This window comes from Astatotilapia calliptera, chromosome 5 (assembly GCF_900246225.1).
Source record: "Astatotilapia calliptera chromosome 5, fAstCal1.2, whole genome shotgun sequence".
NCBI lineage: Eukaryota > Metazoa > Chordata > Actinopteri > Cichliformes > Cichlidae > Astatotilapia > Astatotilapia calliptera.
The window spans coordinates 10,444,018-10,455,587 of NC_039306.1; the positions used below are offsets into that span (position 1 = coordinate 10,444,018).

General features: G+C 39.1%; 1 protein-coding gene across 1 annotated transcript; it reads right to left on the reverse strand.

Annotated features, from left to right (window-relative positions):
- Positions 1–1,428: 1,428 nt before the first annotated feature.
- On the reverse strand, positions 1,429–11,367 carry agtrap (angiotensin II receptor-associated protein). The gene is made up of 5 exons (XM_026167165.1): positions 11,161–11,367; positions 10,241–10,275; positions 9,941–10,049; positions 7,824–8,019; positions 1,429–2,984 (listed from the first exon to the last, which is right to left on the reverse strand). Exons 1-5 carry the CDS (start codon positions 11,185–11,187, stop codon positions 2,860–2,862), a joined length of 492 nt encoding a protein of 163 aa, XP_026022950.1. The 5' UTR covers positions 11,188–11,367; the 3' UTR covers positions 1,429–2,859.
- Positions 11,368–11,570: the final 203 nt, after the last annotated feature.

Here is an 11,570-nt window from a genome sequence, read left to right on the forward strand (position 1 = left end):
ACTCTCAGAACATGCACAGTGGAGTGCAAAAATGGTTTAGTGCATGGAGGACAGGAAGATGAATGTCTTTTCTTGTCTTCTGTGACGGGGGTACAAATGAATGGTAAAGATATATGTTAGTGGAGCAGGATGAGAGGAACTAGGTATATGAGAGAAGGTAAAAGAAAAAAAATTAAATTGCAAGAAAATGGACTGTGCAAAACAAAAAATAAAAAAATAAGGTCATATAATAAGGTGATCATCACAGAATCAGTTAAACTTCCACATAATTCTTCATCAATTTCACCTGATTTTGTGCGAATGACACGTGGAGGCCACAGATCACAGATCCCTCTGATTGATGTTTTCATTTTCTTTTTTGTTAGGAGATGAAACCTGCAGCCCACTCAGGCCCACTCCTTCAGGTATTTTCATCCACACCATGTTAACTGTGTGTCTCCTGCACACTCAGAGGTGTGGAGGAGATTGACCATTAAACACAAAAGAAATACATTGCTCTAAAAGGGCAACAATCCAGCTGCTGGTCCGGTACCTGCTCCTTTATGTGGGCAGGAACAAGAGGAGCACTGCCAGAGCACAACAAAAGGCCTCTGGCAGGCTACTTGTGTGTGTTTCACACCAAACTCTCAGAATCAGAATCCACGAGGGTGGAATGAAAGCATGATGTGATGTAGTGGGACCTCTGCTCACAGCCCGGTGGTAGAGAACACCAGAACCCTCAGCTACATCCAGTTCTCCTTACAAATTAGAGGTGGTTCACAAAAAAGTCTGGAGATGCGACGGCAAAAACTATGCAACATGTGCAAGCATGACAGCAAACATATGGGAAGGTATATCCTTTGAGGGTTGCACAGACCTGAATGTGCTAACCAACCCTGACTGTTATTAGGTGCCTGGATAAAATCCTCAGTCGCACTGTTAGACCTTATCTTGGTGCACTAAGTACCACCTGGTGCAGGACAATGACTCATATGGCAAACGTGCATAGGCAGCTCCCTGAATGATGAAGGCACTGATGATATTGACTGGCCCTCATGTTCCACAGGCCTGAATCCAGACTTTATGAACTGTGATGCTGAACCTGGACTACAGTCTGTCCAGAAGCTCAGTGATGCTTTGATCCAAGTCTGCAAGGAAAGCCCAAGGACACGATCCAGATGTTGCCAGGGCTGAATACAGGTACGTGGGGGCCATGCTATAGTGAAAGTAGCCTCAGCCTGTGATATGTGAGTTAAGTGTTAGTTTAATTTTTTATCTTAACTATAGAAATTCTTAGTAGCAACAGCAGTAATGTCTGTTTAAACCTAACGTAAAGGCTTGATAAATAACATAAATAGGCTATTAGATTAAACATTTGGCTTAATTAAATTATTCTTGTTAATTTATGGTAACCTGCATTTCTTGTGGTGCAAAAACAGTTTCTCAAAATACAACTTAAACTTTATAAGTTATAACTTTACATAAGCAATACAGCAAACTGCAACTCTGCATTATTTAGTATGCTTCTTACAGGCTCTTTAGTAACTGCAAGTAAGGTGTGTCTTGTGATCTATATTTCACGCTACTATGGCATGCATAATTTCACATCTCTATACTGTGACCAGTATAGTTACCACATCTCCATTTAGTCACACAGTTTATCAGGATTTCAAAAAAAACACAAAACTCCAATCTTGTAACACTTTCAAAAGTGAACCGAGTCCAAATTGTCCAAATGATGCAATCCCTGTAGCCGCTTTTCTTTACACTCATATCGCTACCATAGTCGGACAATCTGCCAACAAAAACTGAGAGTACACACTTCTTGAAAAGCTCAGTGAACGACTTGTTGCACATTTTCAGTAACCACAGTGCTGATGTGAACATTTCAAGCTTTGAACACTTTTACTGTAATAATACTTTCTCATATCTCTTGTGCCTACACAGCAGACATATTGTAACATATCAGTATGGTGTGGTCTGTAATTTACGCTAAACACTGTAAACAGGTTTTGCATACTTAAGCAATTTACTTGCAACTATTAGAATAACAAAGAAAACAATCGTTTACTTTTTTTTAATAATCATTAACTGACGATTATGTGATGCTACAAAATCAGCAGTCTCTATATTTTACATTTTGGTAGATTGGCAGCTTGATATGAAAAAAGTCTTAGTATGAAGAAACTAAATATCAGCATAAATGAATAGGGCCCATCTGCTTTGCAGTGAGTGTATTTTCATGCCAAGTTAGGAGATGAAACATTAACTACAGTTCTTGCTATGCGTTCAGTTTGGTTGAAGCAGTTCAAATTTCACATTGCTTTTGTATTTTTTTCACCCAAAGTTTAACTTCCAAGGCACAGCAATGCACATTAATTTCATTTCTCGTTAGTCAAAAACCTCCATTCTAGTCAGCAGAACTGTAATATTTAAAATAAAAAAATCAATTGAAAAATATTAATCTACTGCTTACAAAATGAGAAACGGACTCTTTGCATCCGAAAGTACCACATTTGTGGGAAATAAAAAAGGTAACAGAAAACAAAACCGCTGTAGACACAGCAGTTCGATTCAACACCTGTCTACTAAAAATAGAAGGTGAAAAGTACGGCATCACAGCATGGGAATGGGAGAACAGTTTTTCCTCTGCGTGCGTTCAGCAGGTATGTGCCAAAGTTTGAAATGAAAATGGGTGTAATTATGCCACATTTCACTCTGAAGCTCAAACTGATGACTACTTAGCATAATAAAACTTTCAGAGTTACACGCCAACTGTACAAAACAGGGACGACACAGAATCGATTATAATACTTGTCCCAAAGTGCTGGGCAGGTGTTGCTGAAAGGAAAACACTGCATTGCTCAACGGCTGCTTGGTTCAGTAAGCGCGAACTCCTGGTTTGCTGTCCGGCGTCTGGTTGAAGGGATTTCCTGAGGTAGAGGAGCCATCCTGCTGGTCAATGGACTGATAGGCATCTCGGTTTCGTGATACAGAAGGGAAACCTGCAGAGACAAGCCACAAGTCTTCAACATCAGATTTTAACCACATCTAATCATGGACCTTGGAGACTGGACTGTTGTTGATATACATATTTAAAGTACTGGCACCCAGAAAGCTCAAATCTTTTTCTTTATTGTTTTCCCTTTCTCCTTACACACAGATTCATGAAACGGTTATGCAGATTTGCTATCTTGAGTCAAGTGCCCAGCCATGTCTGTAGAAATATAAATGACAGTGCTTGAATCTGTTATTACCAGCATACATTAAAAATACACACTCCCTCTGATGAATGGTAGACTGAGAAAACAGCCACTTTTATTCAAAATCCTTCTTTGATGGAAGAAGAAATTCCTCCCATTTCCCCACTACTGTTTGATTAGTCATTTTGAGAAGAGTTTGGGCACGGGAACTTCACTGATGTGAGACTGAACATGAAAAATCTCTTGTCCTTCTGTCAGCAGTCAAATAATCAAGATTATTTGAAAAAAATAAATAAATAAATTTACCAGAGGATATAGCTTCCTTGCTGTATTATAGGTGGCAACGTTTATGAAAGATTTTTATAAAGGGACTTCACATGAAGCATCTACAACAAACAGTCCTGACTCTGACATGGCCAGAATATCAACTATCCCCTTTGGCGTTTCAAAGACAGCACCTCTGCACAGTCCAGAGTCCAACTGCGGTGACAAACATGCACCTTTAACGCCAGTAAAACAAGAAATCTGGTTTCACTGCAGCTGTGTGGGAATATTGGCAATAGCCCAAAGATTGACCAAAGGATGGCATCACATAAAGCTCAACAAAGCGTGTGCATAAAACCAGGCCATACTCACTGTCTAGTATCACATCACATCATGTTGATTTTAATTAGGCTCATTTTAGAATGTGCAGCATCATGCAGCTCTGCTTTAAATACATGCAAATACAATGCAAGAGCACAAATGAGGCATGTGGGGACTAAAAACCTGAATAAACCATATAGCTGATGCAAACTTTCAGATACATATAAACTCCTAAAATACAATAAATAGTGTTTGCATAAGAGCAATCTCTACAAACAAACATAGCAATGCAGGCAGGTATGGGCTTACTGAAGGTGGGAACAGTCAAATTAAAAGACACATTAAAAAAAACACAAAGAGATGGACAGCAGAACACTGACAAGATGATTGTTTAGAAATAAATACAAAAGGGGAAAAAAAATAAATCTATTTCTCTTTATCATCCTGCAGCCTGATATGGAATCTTACTTCCTGCATAGAAGGAGTTGGAAGAGGATGATTGGAGGAGAGAAACTGTAAAAAGGGAAGAGGCCAGGAATCAATAGCGGCGCCCAATAAAGGCACTGTCAGCACTGTCCGTAGTGCATCGACTGTCCACAGAGGTCTCAAAGTCTGAGAGGTCAAAAGGTTGAAGAGAAGAGAAGAGAAGAAGAAATGATCAAATTCCAACTACAACAACAAAAATCAGCCTTTACAAAAAATAAATACTAAGGTGTGACAGTAAGGTATGCCAAAGAGCAAAGGATGACATGCAAGAAAAATAATGACATTTTAAGTTGGGAACAAATATTTAAGGAGTGCACATTAATTTAATTTAGGAGCACATTAATTTAAGGGTAATGCATGGCAGGCAGTCTGCTAAGCTGCAATTTACTTAGTTATTGCTAGCAAGGCTGTTGCACTTTACATCACGGCACAGTTCTGGTACAGTTCACACATAATGGCAGCAGACTCATTGCTCAAAATTAATGATAAGTGTTTAAAAGATGAGTCTGTCATTTCAGACGTGCTATGTTTATCTAGCAACCAACCGTCAATTTTCCAGTCGTTTGTTGTATTTAGTTTCCCTGGCTGCAGAGTTTTTACTAACTTTTCAATGTCTTGAGGTGCACTGTATGAAAATGAGACTCCTAAAAACAGTCTTAAATATGCATTTGTTGGCTAAAGCTTAAAGGTCCCTGGTAGGCGTTAGGCCTAGTATTTACTGTATGATGTGGAAACTGTTCAGACTGCTATTTGGTCTGTCTACAATAGTCTTTGCATGCACACGATTAAAAATCAAACTACACAAACGCAGAGATAAAAATTAATCTTATCTGTGTGTGTGTTTTTAAGCACTTGCTAAGTCTCTTTAGCAAATACGACCCTGGATAACACTGGCACAGTTTGAGATATGAAGTTATTCAAACCATTAATAAATGGCTTTTTCTAATGCCAATTTAAAACCTCAAAATGATTGCAGTTAGCCGTAAACATAAATAGGATACCAAACTCAAAGATGGAGCCTTTTCACTCTAAAAAAAATTGTCCACATTTTTTTTGTAGCTTGTTGAGGCCAGAGGTCAGAAGTGAATGGCCAGAGTGCTTCAAGCTGATAGGAAGGCAAAAGCAACTCATTACAACCAAGGTGTGCAGAACAAAAACAACAACAATCTTTCTATAATTTAAAATCTTTATAATCTTTATAACCTCTTTCTGCTATTTGCACATTTTTTACTGTAAATTTCTAAGTTAATTTGTAAATTTTTGTAGTAACCTGTAAATTGTAAATACTGTAAAACTTTTTTCTGTCATTTAATAGTCGGGCATTGCACAGCTACAAACATTTCACCCCATGTCATACTTTGTATGGTTGTGTGTGTGTGACAAATAAAATTTGAATTTGAATTTGAAACCCTTCAAACTTGTAACATGGGCTACAGTAGCAGCAGGCACCACTCCCCTCAGCTAAGAACAGTAAAATGAGGCTACAATTTTAAACTGGACTACAGAAGACTGTAAAAAAAAAAAAAGGGTGCCCTGTCTAATAAGCCTCAATTCCTACTGCACGAGAGCTGCCAAGTTACCCAGCAGGATAAGTTGGAATCTCACAAACCTCAAATCATCACAAAATAGTTTCTTGAAGATTACAATGATCTCACTGTAATGCCACGAGATCTGAATCTAAGAATGAACCTTTGGGATGTGATGGAAAAGGAAATTCAGCTGACAAATCTGCAACATAGTGTGATGCAGTCGTGTCAATATGGATCAATATCTTTGAAAAATGTTTCCAGAACCGTGTTGAATCTATGCCATGAAGAATTAAGGCAGGTCTGAAGACAAAATAGGGCCAAACCCATTAAAAACAAGATGTACATAAAAAAAATGCTACCATCTATGGCTCACAAATGAGAAGGCACCTTTTCCTTTCAATTTTGCTTATGGCTTTTAATTACCTGCCAATCATTCACAGTGTAAACAAAATCACAGCTTATTACTTGCTGTTCTTTTTCAATGCTTTCATCTACCCATGTAAAGTACGTGCCTCACCTCTATGTGCTTTGACAGTCTGGATTTGCCTGTTTATAGGTGCTAAGCACTGGTTGGTTTAATGACCACAGTCACTTTGACTGACTGCAAAAGTGTGACGGCTCAAATGTGCAGTTTTTGCTTCATTGGATGTAAAACTTAAGTCTAATACACAAACTCAGAGTAATTCAACCACCATAAGAGGTCCATCAATCAAAATTCTGGGAGCCCCAAATACCTGAATCAACAGTTCACTCACACACACTTGATTGTCTGGTTCCCAGAGTGCTCAGTGCAGCGGGGAACCATATAGATGCCAACAACGCAATCAGGCAGCAATTAAAACTCACATAGTCTGAAACTGACATTAGCCGCTTTCATCAGTCATTACACACTCTAATGGATGTACCTGCTGTGTGAATGTGGCGGTAAAGTAAAACCACAGAGAGAGCACATTCATCAATATTCAATTATCTGCCAAGCATGCAGGAAATATATTTTGTCAACTGCAGTTTTGGGTAGCAATGCAAGAGAAATTTCATTACTTTACCCAGCGTGACATGAAATAACATAGTATTTTGGCCTATAATACTAATATTAATAGTAATAAAATTGCGTTACACCAACAATATGTGGTTTTATTTTTCCCATTTGTGTTGTTGTTGCTCTTATTATGGATCAATCGCTAATGAATGAGTAACATTTTCCGGGATTTAAGAGTCCAGCGGACGTCACAGCTCAGTGGGATTTCTAATGGAAAAGCTCTCAGCAGAGAGAGATAAAGTCAGCAAATCAATGACCACACACACTTGATCAAACATCCCTTCACTTGTTAGCGTGCTTATTAGATGTTTGCCTGCAAACAGAACGCTATACACCCAAAAGTCAGTGCCAACACAAAGAGTCTCTTTCTGTGTTCATCAGATTTGAGTCCATCTGTGTTTCTTTCCACATCACTCCTGTGCTATTTCTGTCCATGTGCTATCATGGCAGATCATACACTCGTAGGCCTGCATGGGCTTAATGTGTTTCTCCATGCAGTATAAACTGGTTGCCAGGATGACACACAAATGTAATAAACATTTCATTGAGAAAGGGTTTCTTTGACTGGCCGAGCTGCAGCTCAAATATTTCTCTACATTTTAAGTCTTGTGACTGTAACTAATCAGTTTGACGGTGGAATCATCTGCCAGCGCTTTCGCTCAACGTCCTGCCAGGTTGCTGCTCTCGGCAGGCTTTTCATGGCAAACGGCATAAAACAACACAAGGAAGACATCAAAGTGCCCTTGGACACATGCATTACTCCATACCTTAGAGCTTTGGTCATAAAGTGGTGGGTAGGCTCAGGTATTTTAGATACTTTCTCACTAGTTCTGAAATTATACTGGGAGATGTACCCACTGTGTTGTGTATGTATTTCTGCTTTCATTACCTTTTCACAGCTTTCATGACAACAAAATGAAAAACTGAGGAACCTGAGCCAAAATCTTTTTAAATCTCGAAATGTTTTATGCTACTGTACGTGACCCATCTAGTCGTACTTACCAAAGTTGATGTTGTAATCTCCTCCTCGCTCGCGGTACATTTGGTAGACAAAGAAGCAGGAAATGGGTTTGAGCAGCAGGTTGAGGATGGTCATCCCTGCGCCGAAGCGAAACAAGTCGGTCGAGGCACCGAGAGGGTAGAATATTCCGAGATGGACGATGTCGGTCAATATTGTCAAAATCATCCCTATCAGAAACTACAGGGAGCACACAAAAGAGACATGTAAAGCGACATAATTGTAACATGGAAAATGAAGTCATTTGGTTGGTGGGTGTGATATAAAAAAAAACTAAAGTATAGCATACATGTTCTGGAAAAAGATTTTTGAGGCAAGCCATTACAAAAAGAGTAAAACAAAACAAGATCTTGTCTTATAATTTGGGACAGTCAATGTCCATATTGTTAAATGAGAAATAACTTTCCAATAAAAAAAAGAATTAAATATGAGTTAAACATGCTATTAGTTAAACACTTGAAAATAAGTGAATTCACTTAAGGCACCTGAGAAAAATGCTGCCAGGACTTAACCATACTGGAAAAGATATACAGTGGGCTATATTACCTGCAGCTGATTGGGCGGGTGATTGATCCAATTTAAAATACCACTCAGTGCTAAGAAATCCTGCTTATCCATTAGTTGTGCACCAGTGTTTTTTCTTGATAGATCTTGGACATGAGTGAATATGACATTGGACTTTAATGTACACAAGGTAAAAGGCTCCCCTGTGGTTACATCCCAGCGTCTATAAGTCTAAATTAAGTTCAGTACAGTGACAGAGTCCAGTACTGTCAAACTCTCGTTTTGGTTACTGTCAAAGAATAACACAGTAGACAGCTATTTTGTTCAAGATTCATCCCTTCATTTCAAACACTCAAAGCCTGGACAAAGGTGGACTTTAAGTATAGTTTTGTTAAATCCATCAGTTAAAGTTAGTCATAGTGGGTTAGAGTCATCCACAAAGCTACATAGCCCCCTGAGATTAATATAATTTCCCATCAATTGCAGTAAAGAGTTTGTTTTAGTTAAATAAAATAAGTAACCACATCATTCAAATAGAAACTGAAAGAATCCGTCCATTACAAGGACATGAAGATTTAGAGTGTAACAAATATTTTGCATCAGCATAAAACTATTTATGCAGTGAACACACAACTAAAATGTAGCAACCTCTGGGGCTGAAAAATGAAATAAGAGCTGAAGCTGAAGCACCAAAAGCTGCAGCCCCTGAGGTTGGCTTCACGGGCCAATCAGGTCCCATGCTAAAATGTCCAACGTTACAGCAGAAATGCATAAAGCATTTTGACATCTGGTGTTGTTTAGTGTTCAATCATACAAAAACACACTTGAGTAATTTTAAGCCTGTTTTGATGCAAGTCAGAATAAGCATCCCATTTAATATTACAACACTTTATGAAGGTACCCTGCTAACCAAACTAGCTAGCAATAGATGGCAACTCCTCCTCACTGCCTGCTCATGTTAATATGGTCAGATTTGACTTGAAAAAAAAAAATGAACACAGCCAAAGCCAGAATGTGAAACTCGATCCAAAACTAAAGCCATGAAAAACCACATACCATTGTGGCCATCTTCTATATACAGTCTATGAGAAGGGCTCAGTACTTTGTTGACCCACAGTCAGGATGAGGCACTTAATAGTTTCCTCTGACAGACAGAAGAGCCAACTGCACAAGTTTTCCTTCTATCTGATAACGGCTCTCATTAAAAGCTGTTCTTGCTTCAGAACACAATCAAAAAACAATTCTGAAGTCACACTTTTGTTTAGTTTTTTTTCCCCTTAGTCAGCTGATGTCACTAATGTACAATGGAAACACCAGTCACGGGTTCAGAGTTACGGTATGATAAGGGTTGACAATTCTGAAACTTCAAACATTTAAATTACATTTGCTTAAGGAGCCATTTTAAACTGTCTGAGGGCCTCAGCTACTGTACTGTGGTAAATTAAGGGCTCTTTTTCAAAGGGATGCTCACAGAATGCCCTAGATTCCACAGACAAATAGGTTAGCACAGATATGCAGCACTGCACCTAAAGTTGGACTACTTTATGTGTCACATGATGCTATAAGAGCGTATGAAGAAATGAAGGCAGAGACTCACCATGATCACTGCATCTATTGAGTCCCTCTGTGCAATCGCCCACACTCCAACTGCTAAAACGCTAAAGTTCGCCCATGTGAAGGCCACCGACAGCCACACCATACTCCCCCTGAAGGAAACACACAATTCATACGAGACAGATTCTTACACACCCCAGGAGAGTTACGTGCGATTTCACAGAGGATGAGACATGTAGGTGAAGGAGTTGACCTGAATCAGGAGTATAAGCATGTGTCTGTGTGCCAAAAGAGGAGAGAAATTCCTCAGGTTTGTGGAAAAAAAGCCTGTGCTCATACTCACCACACTGTAAGCAGCCAGTGCACCAGTACGATGGCCTGGAATAGAGAAGGACAAAAATGTGTTTACACTGAACTGAGACCCAGAACAACCAGTGTATAGCTAAGAATGATGAAACTCTATCACTCAAACACAAGTTAAAAACTTCAAATAATAACTGCGTGCAGCTAATCTGCAGCAATGATTTATCTTTTTATTTAGGTCTCTAAGAGGACCGAAGACATCTTTTTTAACCTCGCCAAATTGCATTTTTTATACATATGATTTCCTTCAATTCTGTGAAACAAAGTAAAATTAACTCATTTCAAAAAACTTTAAGAGATAAATGAACGAATGACTGAACACACTAAATGAATATAAAAATGCACCATCGTGCAGAAACTGTTAGTGTCCTCCAAGCTTACTTTTAACATCACAGGTTTTATAATCCTTGAAAGAGCTGTCCAAAATTACATTTGACCCATTTTAGTCTTTGGACAGAGCACAAGGACACTTTTGTCCCTGTTCAGTTTCACGGTTAATCAAAGGCATCAGTTCATCAGTTAATGTTCATCACAGAATATAGTTTGTCTCTACTATTTTTTGATACCTTAGTTCCCCCCAAATTCACTGCATATGAGTGTTTAAAGTGTTTGTGAAAATAAATATGTTTATATGTTTAAATAATGACCTCTGTCAAAGGACCTGCTGCCACTCAAAATTGTCCTTCAGGGACCGTATCCCCTGAACATTACCTTAAACACTTCTTACTTAATAGCAAAAAGTAGAGCAGCAGTTTACTGTGATCTGAGTCACAAGCAGAGGAAGGTCGTTGCCACACAGAGGAATTACCACCGAGGAACAGAGCTGACATTTCATTGAAAACCAGCTTTTGTTTGAGCGTACAAGCCGAGGCAATCAGAAACGCAGAAAGTAAACCTCACCTTTAGATTTATGGCAGGGATTTCCATAATTGTCTGTTTGGACAAAGCAGCTCCTCCTTGATCCGATTCGGCGTTTCAACTTGTTAAAGAGCTACATGAAAAAGTACCGCAGTTTCTCTTCTTACACAAACTTCTGTCCAAACCCCTCCTCCCGTCGGCTCAGCCTTGCAAACACAAGCCATGTGACAGCAACCTGACTCGTTCCCATGTGACTCCTGCCCCTCTCACCCCCTCACCCCCTCCCCCCAACCCCTGGGGTGCGGTTCAATTGGCAAATTTGCTTAGGAAGGTTACTAACTAACTGAAGAGACCCGGAAATATGTGTGCGGCAGTCAGCCGCTTCCGTGCTGCTTGTATTACTTCCTTAAGCAGAACTTTAATTTAATGATTTAATAATAACTGGACGCAAG

What these genes read in the sequence shown, in the direction of transcription:
- agtrap (XM_026167165.1), bottom strand. Translation starts at nt 11,187, where the DNA reads ATGGAAATCCCTGCCATAAATCTAAAG. An exon ending in CAATAGATGCAGTGATCATG is followed by an intron (nt 8,020 to 9,940) that starts GTGAGTCTCTGC and finishes TGCTCCCTGTAG; the next exon opens with TTTCTGATAGGGATGATTTT. An exon ending in AGATTACAACATCAACTTTG is followed by an intron (nt 2,985 to 7,823) that starts GTAAGTACGACT and finishes TTGTCTCTGCAG; the next exon opens with GTTTCCCTTCTGTATCACGA.